The 16821-nt window shown below is 40.3% G+C and overlaps 1 protein-coding gene across 1 annotated transcript; it reads left to right on the forward strand.

Annotated features, from left to right (window-relative positions):
• The first annotated feature begins 1435 nt into the window (after window positions 1–1435).
• Window positions 1436–16579, forward strand: LOC311080934 (crystal protein). Its single transcript, XM_084111182.1, has 8 exons — window positions 1436–1936; window positions 3152–3341; window positions 3408–3541; window positions 5275–5402; window positions 6541–6659; window positions 6746–6886; window positions 7233–7405; window positions 15692–16579. The coding sequence occupies exons 1-8, from the start codon at window positions 1562–1564 to the stop codon at window positions 16145–16147; spliced, it is 1716 nt and encodes a 571-aa protein (XP_083967308.1). The 5' UTR covers window positions 1436–1561; the 3' UTR covers window positions 16148–16579.
• Window positions 16580–16821: the final 242 nt, after the last annotated feature.

Consider the following 16821-nt stretch of genomic DNA (forward strand, 5'->3'; position numbering starts at 1 on the left):
TGCACCTATGATGACAATTTCAGACCCCTCCATGATTTCTAAGTGGGAGAACTTGCAAAATAGCAGGGTGTTCAAATACTTATTTTCCTCACTGTATATACACACACACAGACACGCACACATACACACATATAAATATAATATATATATATATACACATATTATATATATATATATATATATATATATATATATATATATATATATACAGAGCCGGACAGTAACAGAGTACATTTACTTGAGTACAGTACTTAAGTACAATTTTGAGGGATCTGTACTTTACTCGAGTATCATTTTTGGGGAGTACTCATGACTTTACTCAAGTACATTTGAGAGGCAAATATTGTACTCTTTACTCCACTACATTTCTATCCATAACTGTGAGTACCCATTACTTCTTCTTCTAAAAAGGAAAAAAGAAACATCTCGGAAACCCTCAATTTGTTGTTTCCCTCTCAAATGTGATTGGATTGTGCAGGCGCCACTGATTAGGACAGCCTATCAGCAATCACCTTCAGCTTTCCGCCAAAGTCAACTCCATGGTCGGATTTAGATAAGAGACGAAACAATGGATGAAGACGCAGCAGGTCCATCCCGGGAGTATTTTTTTCCCCAGGATGGTAGGGGAAGACTCATGAATATTCATTAGGGAAGTCATCTCTGATTGGTCTTAACCCCAGTGACGGGTAGGTTTAGGGGTGGGGTTAGGGGTAGGTCATCAGACCAATCAGGGATGGCTTCCCTAATGAATATTCATGAGTCTTCCCCCACCTCGCCAGATCAATTTTCTGAACAATTTTCAATTTTCTGAACAAGTTAATGATAGTTTTCGCTTCAAGTGCTTGCTGTGTTTACCAATGTAAGCACTGTGGCAGTAGTAATGCAATATTTAGAAAATGTACTCTTGTACTCTTGATACTCAAGTAGCCTACTTTAGTACTTTTACTTAAGTAGACATCTGACTGTAGTACTTTTACTTGTACTTTATATATATAAACAAACTTATGTTAGATGCATACACACACACATATAAATATAATAATATATACACACACATATTATATAAACAAACTTATCACAATTAATTTGAAAGCATTATTTGTGTGTGTGCGTGTGTGTGTGTGTGTGTGTGTGTGTGTGTGTGTGTGTGTGTGTGTGTGTGTGTGTGTGTGTTTTCATGGACTATTATAATCATAAGACACAAGTTATGAATTGATTTCTTATGTATATGGTACTCTAAAGTACTCAAGTTATATAAATATTTATATATAATTGTACTAATATCATTAAATCACTGGAAAACTATTTACTATGAAATTTCATGTTATTTGAATGCTTTTTTACATAGTCCAAATCACCAACTCAACTTCTAGCATCCGACGAAGAACGCCAAGGGAATCGATGTGATTTAATTTTCTAAAGTACAGACAGTCTGCTTATCATTACACACACACACACACACAACAGAGTCCCAGTGTGCAGCATAATAAGAGTCACAAGCGCTCACGCAGCTGAACCTGAGGAGCCGTGGGACGCCAGAAGTGCAGAAGCGGGAGTAAGCATGCGGTCGTACAGGTGTGTGTTGTGTCTGTGTGTGCTGGCGTGTGTGTCCAGTACAGAGGAGCGGATGAAGCTGACGGCTTTACTGCGCAGTGTGTCTCCAGCAGCACTGACCTCAGATCAGCCCCTCATCATGGACCAACACACTGCGGCCGGGCCCAAACTGCTCATCAAAGACGGGACCATCCAGGGCCTGACGCTGGACAAGTCTTATGTGTTTTACGGGATCCCGTTCGCCGACCCGCCTGTGGGAGCGTCCCGCTGGAAAGCACCCCGACCCGTCACACCGTGGAGAGGGGTGCGAGACGCCACCTATCCCAGAGCGCCGTGCATGCAGGCCTGCGTCGGACCCATCTCTGAGGAGTGTCCCAAGGAGGTGAGCGGGACACGGGCGGGACGGCTCTGATTCTGGGGCTTGTAAGATCAGATAAAACATTTCAGAACATTTCCATTAAAATCAAATAGCAATTTCTCTTGATTAAACAAAGAATTAGGTTATTAACTGGGTTAATTAATAATATATACACAGAATAGATATAAAAATGTGTTGTTCCATAAAGCCCTGAAAATGTCAGATTTTGTTCTATTTTATTTTATATGTTTGTTTTTCCCCTGAAATCTCTCACCCCAAAAAATGAAAAAATAAAAAGATTCAAATCTAAACCTTTTATTTATTGTTTGATTGCTATTTAACTATTGTTATTATTTTGCATGAAGAAAATTAAGGCAATTTTTAGTACCATTTAGATTTAGATTCACATTCCATTTTGACATTATGACATGTCAATTAAAGCACATTTTCACACCAATATTCTTATTGACATAAAATTCCCATTAAATTCAAAGAATTTGATATATACTGTAAACATTTTTGCATTGCAATTATGTATATATAATTTCCATTAATTTAATTCAATGGTTTTTTTAACAATAAATGAAAAATAAATAAAAATAATATATATATATATATATATATATATATATATATATATATATATAATAATTATTAATAATTATTATTTTGCTTTAAAAAATAAAGCTATTTTTATTTTATTTTAAATTGTGACATTATTTCTCAGTAATTTCAATGCAAAAGATAATTTCTAAAAATATAAAAATAAAATAGACAATTTATGCTCATATTACAATAAGAAATTAGTATGAAAATACATTAAATTGACATTAATTCCAATCAAATTCAATGAATTTTAAATTAAATAAATATAAATTAAATATTATTTTGCATTACAATTATATATGTGTGTATATATATATATATATATATATATATATATATATATATATATATATATGTATACAGAATGACTAAACTCATTTTTATTTCAATGAGAATATAAATATAAAATATATTATAAACAAACATATTCATAAATCAATTTATTTAACGACTATATTGTTCATTAGGGGGATAATGTGACAATATTTCACTTCCATGTGTCTCAGTGTCTGAATGCGTTATACCCATTTGTATGATTTGGAATATAGTGCATGAGTCGTATAGAGGACAACATGCAGAGTAAATGACGACAGAATAGTATGTATTGTCCTGTATAGTATTTTCTCTGGTCAGGTCAGCGAGGACTGCCTGTACCTGAACGTGTTTGTCCCTCTGAGCGTGAGCTCCACGGCTCCTCTGCCGGTGATGGTGTGGATCCACGGCGGAGACTTCATCGCGGGATCCGCCTCGAAGGCGCTGTACGACGGACGCTTCCTCAGCAACTTCACGCACACCGTGGTCGTGAGCATCGCCTACCGCCTGGGTGAGACACTGAGACCCTGACTGTACAATAACACATGAACACACCGCTGAATCTGTCTCTCTGCAGGGGCTTTCGGCTTTCTAGTGTCAGGAAAAGACCCGGGAACATCAGCGGTGGGGAATTATGGGATTCTGGATCAGCAAGCGGCTTTGCTCTGGGTGCAGCAGAACATCGCGGTGTTTGGAGGAGACCCAAGCAAAGTGAGAACAACTTATAGAAACTTGTAAATGTCGAATGCCTGAAATTTAGTTCTAAAAATCGTTGTAAATATAAAAGAATAGCAGAGGCCAGATCACATCTATAACGATAACGACACAGAGGAACGATATCAGTTGAATCACTTTCAGAAAGACTTTTAGCTGATGAACAACAAAACCATTGAAAATTTTGCATTACATTTCTTTATATACAGTACCAGTCAAAAGTTTGGAAACATTACTATTTTTAATGTTTTTGAAAGAAGTCTCTTATGCTCATCAAGCCTGCAGTTAAAAAAAAAAAAAAAAAAAAAAAAAAAAAAAAACCTTAATATTATGAAATATTATTACAATTTTAAATAATGGTTCTCTTTTTTAATATATTTTAAAATGTAATTTATTTTTGTGATGCAAAGCTGAATTTTCATCAGCAAGTACTCCAGTCTTTGGTGTCTTATGATCCTTCAGAAATCATTCTAATATGATGATTTGATACTCAGTTATTATCAATGATGGAAACAGTTGTGCTGTTTAATATATTTTTTTGGAATACTTTTTTCAGGATTCATTGATGAGTAAAACGTTAACAACATTTATTCATAAAAACAGCATTTATTCAAAATAAAAACATTTCTAACAATATAAATCGTTACCATCACCTTTTATCAATTTAACGCATCCTTGTTGAATTAAAGTACTAATTTCTTTAAAAAAAAATAGTTATTGTTCCCAAACTTTTGAACGGTAGTGTATATTGTTATGTAAATACAATTCTTTTTAACTTTTTATTCATCAAATAATCCTGAAAAAAGTATCTCAGGTTATAAAAAAAATATTAAGCAGCACAACTGTTTCCAACATTGATCATAAATCAGCATATTAGAATGATTTCTGAAGGATCATAAGACACCAAAGACTGGAGACCAAAGACAAAAATAAATTACATTTTAAAGTATATTAAAAAAGAGAACCATTATTTTAAATTGTAATAATATTTCATAATATTACTGTTTTTTTTTTGTTTTTTTTAACTGCAGGCTTGATGAGCATAAGAGACTTCTTTCAAAAACATTAAAAATAGTAGTGTTTCCAAACTTTTGACTGGTACTGTATATATATAAAGATATATGTCAAATCGATTAATCTCAATTAATCGTATCTAACATAAAAGTTTGTGTTCATATAGAGGTGTGTGTATATATATTAGTTTAGTTTATATATTACTTTATTGTCATTGCATGTGACATACAACGAAATTTGATATTTCTCATAAAAAATATTTTATTTATATTAATTATTTAATTATATATTCAAAAATTATATTATTATATTTATATAAATATATATTATATATGTGTGTGCGTGTCTGTGCATGTATATGCTTTTTTATTCTTTTTTTATTGTGACATTAATTCTTAGTAATTGCAATGCAAAAGAAAAACAATAGAAATCAAAATGTAAAAAAAAAAAAAAATCGAAATAATCCTAAAATGTCCTTGATTTCTATTATGCAAAATAATGCTAATGATTAATTTAAACAATAATAATAAGATTTTTAAGATTTTTTTTAAATTTTGATTTTTTTAATTTATTTTGTTTATTTTATGATTTAAAAATGGACATGACTGCATGAATTTTACTCAAAGATCAAATAAAATGACATTTTCTCATGAATTTGTGAAACAATAATTGTAAGTTCCTCATCCAGTCAGAAGTGTGTGTCTGTGTGTATTCAGGTGACTGTTTTCGGTGAGAGCGCCGGCGCTCAGTCGGTCAGTCTACATCTGATGATCCAGAGCAGCAAACCTCTCTTCAGACAGGCCGTTCTCCAGAGTTTACCCTTCTCCATTCCTCTGAAAACACGGTAAACACACACACACAAACACACACACATATGTGTGACCCCGAACCACAAAACCAGTCACAAGGGTCAATTTCTTTTAAGCTGAGATTTATGCATCACCTGAACGCTGAATAAATAAGCTTCCCATTGATGTATGGATTGTTAGGATAGGACCATTTCTGGCCGAGATACAACTATCTGAGGGTGCAAAAAAATCTAAATATTGCGAAAATCGCTTTTAAACTGTCCATTTATGTTCGTGATATTGCTGCATCCACTCACAATCTATTTTTTTGATATATTTACGGTAGGAAATGTAAATTTTCTAAATTTCTTCTCTTATTCTGTGCCTCAGTTTCTGTTACAGCCATTAGAGTTCAGCCGAGAAATGTCAAATCATTTTCATTTCCATTAATTGAAATAATGCTGAAATAATATATAAATATAAATATTAAGCTACATGAAAAAAAAATGTTTTGGCAACTAACTGAAATAAAATAAGTTTAAGTTTCAGAACTAAAATGACTAAAAACTAAATTGCTCTAATTTGCTAAATGCAACTATAAGGCATAAAGATATTATTAATATATGTATCGTGAAAAGCGCTGTAGAAAATAAAACTGACTGGATCTGACTTAATAAACTCAACTATCAGTTGAAGCTGAAGTACTAAAATTACTAAAGCTAAATATAAATAATAATTAAAAAAAACTAAAGAAAATGATGAAGTGACAAGAAAATAACTAAAACTTAAAATGTGAACATAAGATAATTACATAAAAATATACATAATTCAAAATGTAATGTATACATATTTAAATAATAAAAATTCTAAACTATTATAATGTATAAAATAGTAATAAATTATTAACTAAATCTATTACAAAATAATATTAATAAATACGATAATAGTATAAAAGTTATACTAAAATAACTCTGTTGGGTAATATCTTCATGGAACATGATCTTTACTTAAAATCCTAATGATTTTTGGCGTACAAAAAAAGAAAGAAAAGATAATTCTGACCCATACAATGTATTGTTGGCTATTGCCACAAATATCCCCGTGCGATGTCATGTGACTGGTTATGTGGTCCAGGGTCACATATAGACATGCATGAGATCAGTGATGCCTTCAAACACTGATGTGTCTCCTCAGGCACGAGTCTCTGAAGCTGGGGAAGAACTTTGCAAAGCTGGCCAACTGCTCGCTCGTGGACATGCAGTGTCTTCTGTCTCTCAGTCCTCAGGCGGTGCTCAACGCACAGATTAAGTCCAGTAATCCTGCATTTCACTTTCAGAGATCAGCCGCCTAGTGCACGGATTTCACAGAGATCATAATGAAGCATTGGTTGTGTTCTCAGGCTCAAAGGTGGTGAATCCCTTCCGCTTTCTGGAGGTGTTTGAGAGCTGGGGGCCGTATATCGACGGGGAACTGATCAGGGAACAGTCCGTGAGCGCCTTTCAGAAGGGACACTGGCAGAAGGAGAAGCCCGTGCTGCTCGGTACAGTCAGAAGCAAAGTCAACATCACATCAGAATCCAACAGCTCAGGCTCATGTGTGTGTGGGGAGCATGTCTATGTTCCCACAGCCCTATGTTCCCACAAATGGCCTACCCCTGACCCCACCCCTAAATCTACCCATAACTGGGGTTTAGACAAATCGTAAAAAAAAAAAAATTCTTAGAAATGTGGGAACATAGGGCTGTGGGAACATAGGGCCGTGGGAACATAGGGCTGTGGGAACATAGGGCTGTGGGAACATAGGCCGTGGGAACATAGGGCTGTGGGAACATAGGGCTGTGGGAACATAGGGCTGACCCCGTGTGGGTGGGTGTGTGTGTGTTTCAGGGACCACCTCAGAGGAAGGCGTGATCTTTGTGTACGGCGTCTTCACCAAGCCTGTGTCACCGGTCGAATGCACCGTCTACACGACGGCCATCTTCAAACATCACGCCATCAAAATCCTGCGCAAATACCTGCCGCTCTACACTCACGCCGACCGCAGGGACATGCTAGCACAGGTTAGCACACGCAATCATGTTTCATCTTTCATCAACATCTCACACTTCACTTTCCTTTTCAGATCATATCCTCAATCCCTCTTAATTTCTCAACAATTTGTCACCATGCGATCTGATGGACAGAATCTAATTTTTACTGAATTTTGCGGCCAAAAAGCATCTTTCTCCATTGATGGCCTTTCAAAAGTATCTGTGTATGATGATATTATCATATTATAGCCTAGTATATGGTATTATAGCATCATATCTTTTGTTTTTTGGAGGCTCTTAAAAGCGTAAAGTGCAAATGTATTGTGACTTTGTATGTCACAATTTCGTCTTTCTCAGTTTTGACTATTTATAATTATAACTTGATATAATTTCAACATCTGAATCTCCATAATGATGATTCAGTCATAATTAAAAAATAATAATTATGTGAATTAGTATGACATAATTTAGGCTTATTCTTAGTTTAACTTTGTATGTCTTAACTTTTTTAATCTCGTAATTATGTCTTAGTATGACATAAAATGGGTTACTATAATAGAGCATTGCAATTTTGCTTAGTTATATTTTAAAACAATTATGACATACTAAGTCTCATAAATATGAGATGAAGGTATATTAGGTATATTTTCAAAATATATGTTTTGAGGATGTGAAACAACGACAAATGCTGAATTCAGAAGCACACACTAACACACTTCTCTCACTATTTCTGCCACAGAAAGCTTTGGTTGAAGTAGTAAAAATAATATGCTAATATGCAGTTATGAATTTTGCTCCTCCTCTGCCGCGCACTAGAGGGCGCTGTGACTCAGTGCTAGATTCATCAGGCTTCGGGAAACCCCTGAACAGTGCAGGACATTATTAACACATTATTTAGGATGGATAGTAGGCCTATACACATGGAGACGCAGACAAACACTCTGACTCTTATTTTTTAACTAATTATTCTGTGCCTCAGTTTCTGTAACAACCATTTTAGCAGAGCTCAGCCGAGAAACATCAAATCATTTTCATTTCCGTTAATTGAAATAATGCTGAAATATTGTATAAATATAAATATTAAGCTGCATGAAAAATAAAATGTTGTTTTGGCAACTTACTGAAATAAAATAAGTTTAAGTTTCAGAACTAAAATCACTAAAAACTAAATTGCTCTAATTTGCTAAATGCAACTATAAAGCATAAAGATATTATTAATATATGTATCGTGAAAAGCGCTGTAGAAAATAAAACTGACTGGATCTGACTTAATAAACTCAACTATCAGTTGAAGCTGAAGTACTAAAATTACTAAAGCTAAATATAAATAAATATAAATAATAATAAAACAAAGAGTAAAGAAAATGATGATGTGACAAGAAAATAACTAAAACTTAAAGGGGTGGTTGATTATGATTTCACTTTTCTAACTTTAGTTAGTGTGTAATGTTGCTGTTTGAGCATAAACAACATCTGCAAAGTTACAATGCTCAAAGTTCAAAGCAAAGGGAGATATTTGCTTTTAAAGAAATCGCTTTTTAAGGACTACAACAAACGGCTGGTAGAGACTACACCACATTCCTCCCGGGTTAGTGACATCACCAACCCTAGAATTTACATAAACCCCGCCCCCTGAACACGACTTATAGATTATCAAGACAGAATATGCTAATCATTGACTAGAAGATAACTACACATCAGCTACATAAATTCATCAACTAACCATTCAGAAATGTCCTGTTGCTTCTACATGTTGTCACTTCTTCTTGAGTCTCTCATCATTGTCTGAATCCGGTTTGAACATAAAAGGCTAAAAGTTTTTGAAATTTTCAGTGCATGTCTGTGTGAGTGCAAGCTGTTGAAGCTCCGCCCCCTGTGCCAGGAGCAGCAGCTCATTTGCATTTAAAGGAACAGACACAAAAACGGTGCGTTTTTGCTCACCCTCAAAAATAACAATTTTAACATGCTATATAAAAATATCTGTGGGTTATTTTGAGCTAAAACTTCACATACACACTCTGGGGACATCAGAGACTTATTTTACATCTTGTGAAAAGGGCATAATACCCAGTGTTGGGAGTAACGCGTTACAAAAGTAATGCATTACAGGAACATATTACTTTTTGCTGTAACGCAGTAGTGTAAGGCATTACTAATCAATTTTCAGTAATATTTTACTCGGTACATGTTCGGTAACGCTTGCGTTACAACACACTTTTAGCCCAAAATGTAATTGTTCAAAAAAAAAATAATAAAAAAAAAAACGGAGGGAAAAAACAGCCAGACCGCGAGACATTAACGAATGAAAAATGCAAGTAAGTTATTACCTGCTCGTGGTCAGTCGATAGCCGCGTGTGGTGTCCAAGTTTGTAAATAAAGACTATTACCGCTTCAGATATATTTGTATGGCGATTTATTTCATTCATCTCCCTCTTGCTGGTGTAACTTTGTATTGTGTGACATAGTCCAGTAAAGCCGTGTTTAGGGCAGGTTTAAATAAATGCGAACACAAAAAATAAAATGAATATATTATGTTCTGTGGAGAACATGTCCTTCTTCATCCGGTGGGTAGTAGCCTATTACCTTTGGTTTGCTTAGTAGTGTCATTTACAGAATTACTAAAAAATGTTTTGCTACCTAAAAGTTAAAGATTTTTTGTGTCACGCATGCATGTATATTTCCCTCATAATAAATATAAAACGCATGTGTAGACTGATATTTTTCTAATGTCTAAATTAAGGGAGTAGCCTGTGGATATAAACAGACGTTTCAATATATTTGTAACGGTCACCAGCTGGAGTGCCCTTGAATGCCACCAGAGGGCACTCCACACCAGACTATCATGTTTCACTCACTAACTACATTTCCCATAACTCACTGCCCAGACTCATCATTTCTGATTGCATTCACCTGTGTCTCTTCACCTGTGTCTCGTCACCATCTCAGCCTATTTATACCATGTTCACTCATTCACACACGGCGAAGTTTTGTTAAGTGTTACACTGCATTTATGAGCGTTTCCCTGGTTTTCTTGTTTCTTGGTTTTTGATATCTTGCCCTGTTCCCTGGATTACTCTCTTGCCTCTGGTCCCTGCCTGTTTGTTTGTTTTGTTTGTTTTGACTGCCTGCCTGTGTATGACCCTAGCCTGTACATTGGATTACGCCTCTGGATTGCCCCAGCCAATAAAGCTGCATTTGGATCTAACCTTTGTGTCTCGGAGCAGTTTTCTTGACAGAAAACTTCGCCGCACCAAGATCCAGCAGCTGAGAACTCACCATCATGAATCCAGCAGTCAAGATTATGCGTCTCCGTCAAGGAGATCAAGCCATTGAGAATTATGTTGTTGACTTCTTGGAGCTTGCTCACCTGACTTCTATGGATGAGGTATGCCTGATGATATTTTTTTGTGGAGGGCTATCCGAGCCGCTCAGCTCCTTTATGCCACTGCATAACCCTAGCTGGACTCTGAAACATTATATTGACTTGGCCCTGCAGCTGAGCGGCTCAACTTTTTCTGTGAGTTTGGCGTCACTTCACGCCAGTCCAGCCGAGCCTGCACTTCACGCCAGTCCAGCCGAGCCTGCACTTCACGCCAGTCCAGCCGAGCCTGCACTTCACGCCAGTCCAGCCGAACCTGCACTTCACGCCAGTCCAGCCGAGCCCGCACTTCACGCCAGATCTGCCGAAGCCAAGGCAGAATGTGTCATGCCCGCCGCCCCTGAGACTGAGAGCGTCATGCCCGCCACGCCTGAGACAGCAAGCGACATGCCCGCCAAGCTAGAGCCTTCACCGCTGGTCCCGTCCAGCTCAGAGCCCTCTTCACCGCTGGTCCCGTCCAGCTCAGAGCCCTCTTCACCGCTGGTCCCGTCCAGCACAGAGCCCTCTTCACTGCTGGTCCCGTCCAGCACAGAGCCTTCACCGCTGGTCCCGTCCAGCACAGAGCCTTCACTGCTGGTCCCATCCAGCACAGAGCCCTCTTCATCGCTGGTTCCGTCCAGCTCAGAGCCCTCTTCACCGCTGGTCCCGTCCAGCACAGAGCCCTCTTCACTGCTGGTCCCATCCAGCACAGAGCCTTCACCGCTGGTCCCATCCAGCACAGAGCCCTCTTCATCGCTGGTTCCGTTCAGCTCAGAGCCCTCTTCACCGCTGGTCCCGTCCAGCACAGAGCCCTCTTCACTGCTGGTCCCATCCAGCACAGAGCCTTCACCGCTGGTCCCATCCAGCTCAGAGCCCTCTTCACCGCTGGTCCCGTCCAGCACAGAGCCCTCTTCACTGCTGGTCCCGTCCAGCACAGAGCCTTCACCGCTGGTCCCGTCCAGCACAGAGCCTTCACTGCTGGTCCCATCCAGCACAGAGCCCTCTTCATCGCTGGTTCCGTCCAGCTCAGAGCCCTCTTCACCGCTGGTCCCGTCCAGCACAGAGCCCTCTTCACTGCTGGTCCCATCCAGCACAGAGCCTTCACCGCTGGTCCCATCCAGCACAGAGCCCTCTTCATCGCTGGTTCCGTCCAGCTCAGAGCCCTCTTCACCGCTGGTCCTGTCCAGCTCAGAGCCCTCTTCACCGCTGGTCCTGTCCAGCTCAGAGCCCTCTTCATCGCTGGTCCCGTCCAGCTCAGAGCCCTCTTCATCGCTGGTCCTACCCAGCTCAAAACCCTCGCCGCCGCTGGTCCCGTCAAGCTCAGAGCGTGCTGATCCTGATCCAGAGCCAGAGCTTCACGTCAGTCCTGCCGAGCCAGAGCCAGAGCTTCACGTCAGTCCTGCCGAGCCAGAGCTTCACGTCGTCACTTCTGCCGATCCAGAGACTGAGATTCACGTCACTTCTGCCGATCCAGAGACTGAGCTTGAATCTGTTCCTCTTCCCGCGCCTGTGTCTTCGGACAAGATGGCCGTCTCCACGCCTGTGTCTTCGGACAAGATGGCCGACTCCACGCCTGTGTCTTCGGACAAGATGGCCGGCGCCGAGCCAATGTGTCCGTACAAGATGGCCGCCACCGAGCCAGTGTCTCCGTACAAGATGGCCGCCGCCGAGCCAGTGTCTCCGTACAAGATGGCCGCCGCAGAGCCAGTGTCTCAGGACAAGATGGCTACTGACACGCCTGAACCTGAGCCCTCAGCAGAGATGGCCGCTGCCACGCCTGAACCTGAGCCTTCAGCAGAGATGGCCGCTGCCGTGGTGTCTGTTCCTGTCCCTGAGCCGGTGTCTGTTCCTGAGCCATGGCCGCCTGAAGGGTCGTCTCCGCCCTGGCCGCCTGAAGGGTCGTCTCCGCCCTGGTCGCCTGCACTGCCTGCTCCGCCCTGGTCGCCTGCACTGCCTGCTCCGCCCTGGTCGCCTGCACAGCCTGCTCCGCCCTGGTCGCCTGCACAGCCTGATCCGCCCTGGTCGCCTGCACAGCCTGCTCCGCCCTGGTCGCCTGCACTGCCTGCTCCGCCCTGGTCGCCTGAAGGGTCGTCTCCGCCCTGGTCGCCTGCACTGCCTGCTCCGCCCTGGTCGCCTGCACTGCCTGCTCCGCCCTGGTCGCCTGCACTGCCTGCTCCGCCCTGGTCGCCTGCACAGCCTGCTCCGCCCTGGTCGCCTGCACAGCCTGATCCGCCCTGGTCGCCTGCACAGCCTGATCCGCCCTGGTCGCCTGCACAGCCTGATCCGCCCTGGTCGCCTGCACAGCCTGATCCGCCCTGGTCGCCTGCACAGCCTGATCCGCCCTGGTCGCCTGCACAGCCTGATCCGCCCTGGTCGCCTGCACAGCCTGATCCGCCCTGGTCGCCTGCACAGCCTGATCCGCCCTGGTCGCCTGCACAGCCTGCTTCGCCCTGGTCGCCTGCACAGCCTGCTTCGCCCTGGTCGCCTGCACTGCCTGCTTCGCCCTGGCCTCCCGTCTTGCCACAGTCTCCAGGTCCTCTTCCGCTCCACGGGCCTGGCCCTCCATCCCACCCCCGGGTCCGCCTCCACTTCACCTCCCTCCTGGACAAGTTTAGAGCGTCTGGAAGCCGCTCCTTTGAGGGGGGGCTATGTAACGGTCACCAGCTGGAGTGCCCTTGAATGCCACCAGAGGGCACTCCACACCAGACTATCATGTTTCACTCACTAACTACATTTCCCATAACTCACTGCCCAGACTCATCATTTCTGATTGCATTCACCTGTGTCTCTTCACCTGTGTCTCGTCACCATCTCAGCCTATTTATACCATGTTCACTCATTCACACACGGCGAAGTTTTGTTAAGTGTTACACTGCATTTCTGAGTGTTTCCCTGGTTTTCTTGTTTCTTGGTTTTTGATATCTTGCCCTGTTCCCTGGATTACTCTCTTGCCTCTGGTCCCTGCCTGTTTGTTTGTTTTGTTTGTTTCTTTGTTTTGACTGCCTGCCTGTGTATGACCCTAGCCTGTACATTGGATTACGCCTCTGGATTGCCCCAGCCAATAAAGCTGCATTTGGATCTAACCTTTGTGTCTCGGAGCGGTTCGTGACAATATTGGTATTAAATGCATTTTCTGAGAATTTATATTTCATGTTTTAACTGCAAATGTCACGTCCATGACGCTGGAATTGCCCAATTTTAAAGAATTTATCCTCAACTGGTTTTGTGGTGTAGGTCTACGTATTTTATAATGTTAATTTCAAATACTAATAGTAGTTTAAAGATGTGGTAGCATTAGATCTGGACGGGAATGATAACTCTGGGAGTTGGAAGGGGTGTGTCGCGATTCTGCCTTCTCACACAGGTTCGTGGATCTGAGTGTCGCGATTTCGGTTTCATCGCATATCGTTATAGCCCTAGTCATTTTAGAATGTTAAGTTCTACTTCTGTAGTTATTTTGGTGAAAGTACCTCAAAAGTAATACAGGAGTAATGTAACGCATTACAATTCTGAGACAGTAATATTGTAAGGTAAAGAATTACTTTTAAATAACAGTAACAAGTAATGTATAATGTATTACAGTTTGGAAGTAACTTGCACAACACTGATAATACCACCCCTTTAAAATGTGAAAATAATAAAGATAACTACATAAAAATATACATAATTTAAAATGTAATGTATACATATTTAAATAATAAAAATTCGAAACTATTATAATGTATAAAATATGAATAAATTATGAACTAATTAATATTAATTTATTACAAAATAATATTAATAAATACGATAATAGTATAAAAGTAATACTAAAATAACTCTGTTGAGTAAAAGGCTGCACTATTTAGCCGAGATACAGAAAGTCAGTGTGTTTTTGTGTGTGTGCTGAAAGTGATCCATGTCTGTGAAGAGTTTTAGACCGCAGGCGGTGGATTCTCTCTGTGTGTGTGTGTGTGTGCGTGTGTGTGGGAGGGAAAGCTGCCTCCATATGTGTGTGTGTGTGTGCGTGCGTGCGCGCGTGTGTGTATGTGTATGGGAGGGAAGGCTGCCTCCGTGTGTGTGTGTGTGTGTGTGTGTGAGATCTGATGAGTGTTTGGTTACCAGGTAACAGATAGAGATATTTAACCTACAGAGACGTGAGAAGCTCTAAACAAGCGCTGACACATAAGCACATCATCTCAACAACACACTGAATGTTTACCCTACTCTTTACCCTTCACATCTGTCTGAACTCATCATATTCAACATGCTGATGTTCAAGAGTATGTTCACAGACACAGAGCTAATGTCGTCCTGTCCCGCGGGTTTCAAAAGTGAAGATTCACAAAGCAGAATCAATGAAGTGACTGAACACAGTCTCTCAGGGCCAGACTTCAATAATCAGAATATAGTTCATCGGGCTCAGCTTCAGTCCAATGTACCTGGAGAAACTGATCTGAGCATTCGCATTCATCTCAACGGTGTCATGTGACTTGCTGTATCTCTAGAGCCACATGATGATAATTATGCTTTTATTCAGCAAGGATGCATTAAATTGATTACAAGTGACAGTAAATAATGTTTTCTATTTCAAATAAATGCTCAACTGTTTTCAACTGATAATAATCAGAAATGGTTTTTTTGAGCAGCAAATCATCATATTAGAATGATTTCTGAAGGATCATGTGACACTGAAGACAGAAAATTCAGCTTTGATCACAGGAATAAATTACAGTTTAAAATATATTCAACCCCGTTTCGCCAGATAAGAAAAAAAAATCATGGTAAATTATTTTTGGTAAATCATCATATATATTTTTAAGTCATAGTTTTGACTTAGTATGTCATAATTTCGACTTTTAAAGTCATAATTTTTACTTTTTCAGCTTTTTGACACAATTTCAACTTTGTCTCATAATAATGATTGATTGAAATATTTCACAATGTTTACTTATAAATGCATCCCTTTGTCCTTTCAGATAGTGACTGACTACATCTTCCTGTGTCCGTCCCGGAGAGCGGCCCGTGCCGCTGTGTTGTCCGGGAGCTCCGTGTGGATGTACGTGTTCGATCAGGTGGCGAGCGACCGGCGCGTGTGGTCGGGTTTGTCGTTCTGTTATCATCACGTGTGTCACGGAGCAGAGCTGCCGTTCCTGTTCGACTCGGCGCCGGTGGCAAACTTCACAATGACTCGACCTGAGCGACTGCTGTCCAATCGCATGCTGTGTTACTGGGGTGCGTTCGCCCACGCGGCTGACCCCGGGTCACACACCGACACGAGCGTCTTCTGCCGACAGCAACGGCCACCGGCATGGCCTCGCTACACGGCTGACAGCGGCTGGCTGATCATGAACCTCACGGCACACACACACACACAGGCAGGGTCACGCGATGACATCTGCGACTTCTGGGACACACTGCGAATATACCCGTGACTGCAAAAAAAATTATTTTCTTAGGATTTTTCTTTTCTTTTCCAGTACAAATATCTAATCGTACACTTGAGAATAAAAATGACTTCAAATAAAGTCTTGTTTTCTGTAAAATGCATAAAAATTAAGTGTGTCTAAGCTTGAACCAAGACAAAATGTCTGCTAGTGTGGTCCCCTTTGAATTAGTTATGTTTCTGACCCCCATTTGCAGATATTTTTTTCTTGTTTTAAACTAACTTGCTTGATTTTGGTACACTAGGTGGTTCTATATAGAACTATTTTAAAGAACACTTAATGCCCAAAAGGATCTTTATAAGGAGAACTGTCTTTGATTACATAATACTTTCATGTTTAACCGGTTATTTCAATTTTTCTAGTGATAATGTTTGTTTATGAGCTGTTTAATTCATAAAATTGAATTAAAATTAAATGCATAAAATGATCCCATGATTGGAACCCCTAAAAGGTTCTATATATGAAGCGCCTGACGGAACCCTTGGAGGTTCCATATAGAACCTTTACTTCTAAGAGTGAACATTTTTACTGTGTCAAAAACTCTCTGAATTGCTTATTTCTCCTAAGCGATTTAAGTAGAATAGTCAAAGACAAAGTTGAGAACTCTACTAAGTCTGTAATACTTGTTTCTAAGAATTTATATTTTGTGCTCAATTTTATTT

The sequence above is a fragment of the Abramis brama genome (genome assembly GCF_963993115.1).
Source record: "Abramis brama genome assembly, chromosome: 4".
Classification (NCBI taxonomy): Eukaryota; Metazoa; Chordata; class Actinopteri; order Cypriniformes; family Leuciscidae; genus Abramis; species Abramis brama.

Excerpts from the sequence above, each read along its gene's own strand:
- LOC311080934 (XM_084111182.1), top strand. The coding sequence starts at position 1,562 with ATGCGGTCGTACAGGTGTGTGTTGTGTCTGTGTGTGCTGGCGTGTGTG. Across the intron at positions 3,342-3,407 it reads GAGCATCGCCTACCGCCTGG|GGGCTTTCGGCTTTCTAGTG; the intron begins GTGAGACACTGA and ends GTCTCTCTGCAG. Across the intron at positions 5,403-6,540 it reads TCCATTCCTCTGAAAACACG|GCACGAGTCTCTGAAGCTGG; the intron begins GTAAACACACAC and ends GTGTCTCCTCAG.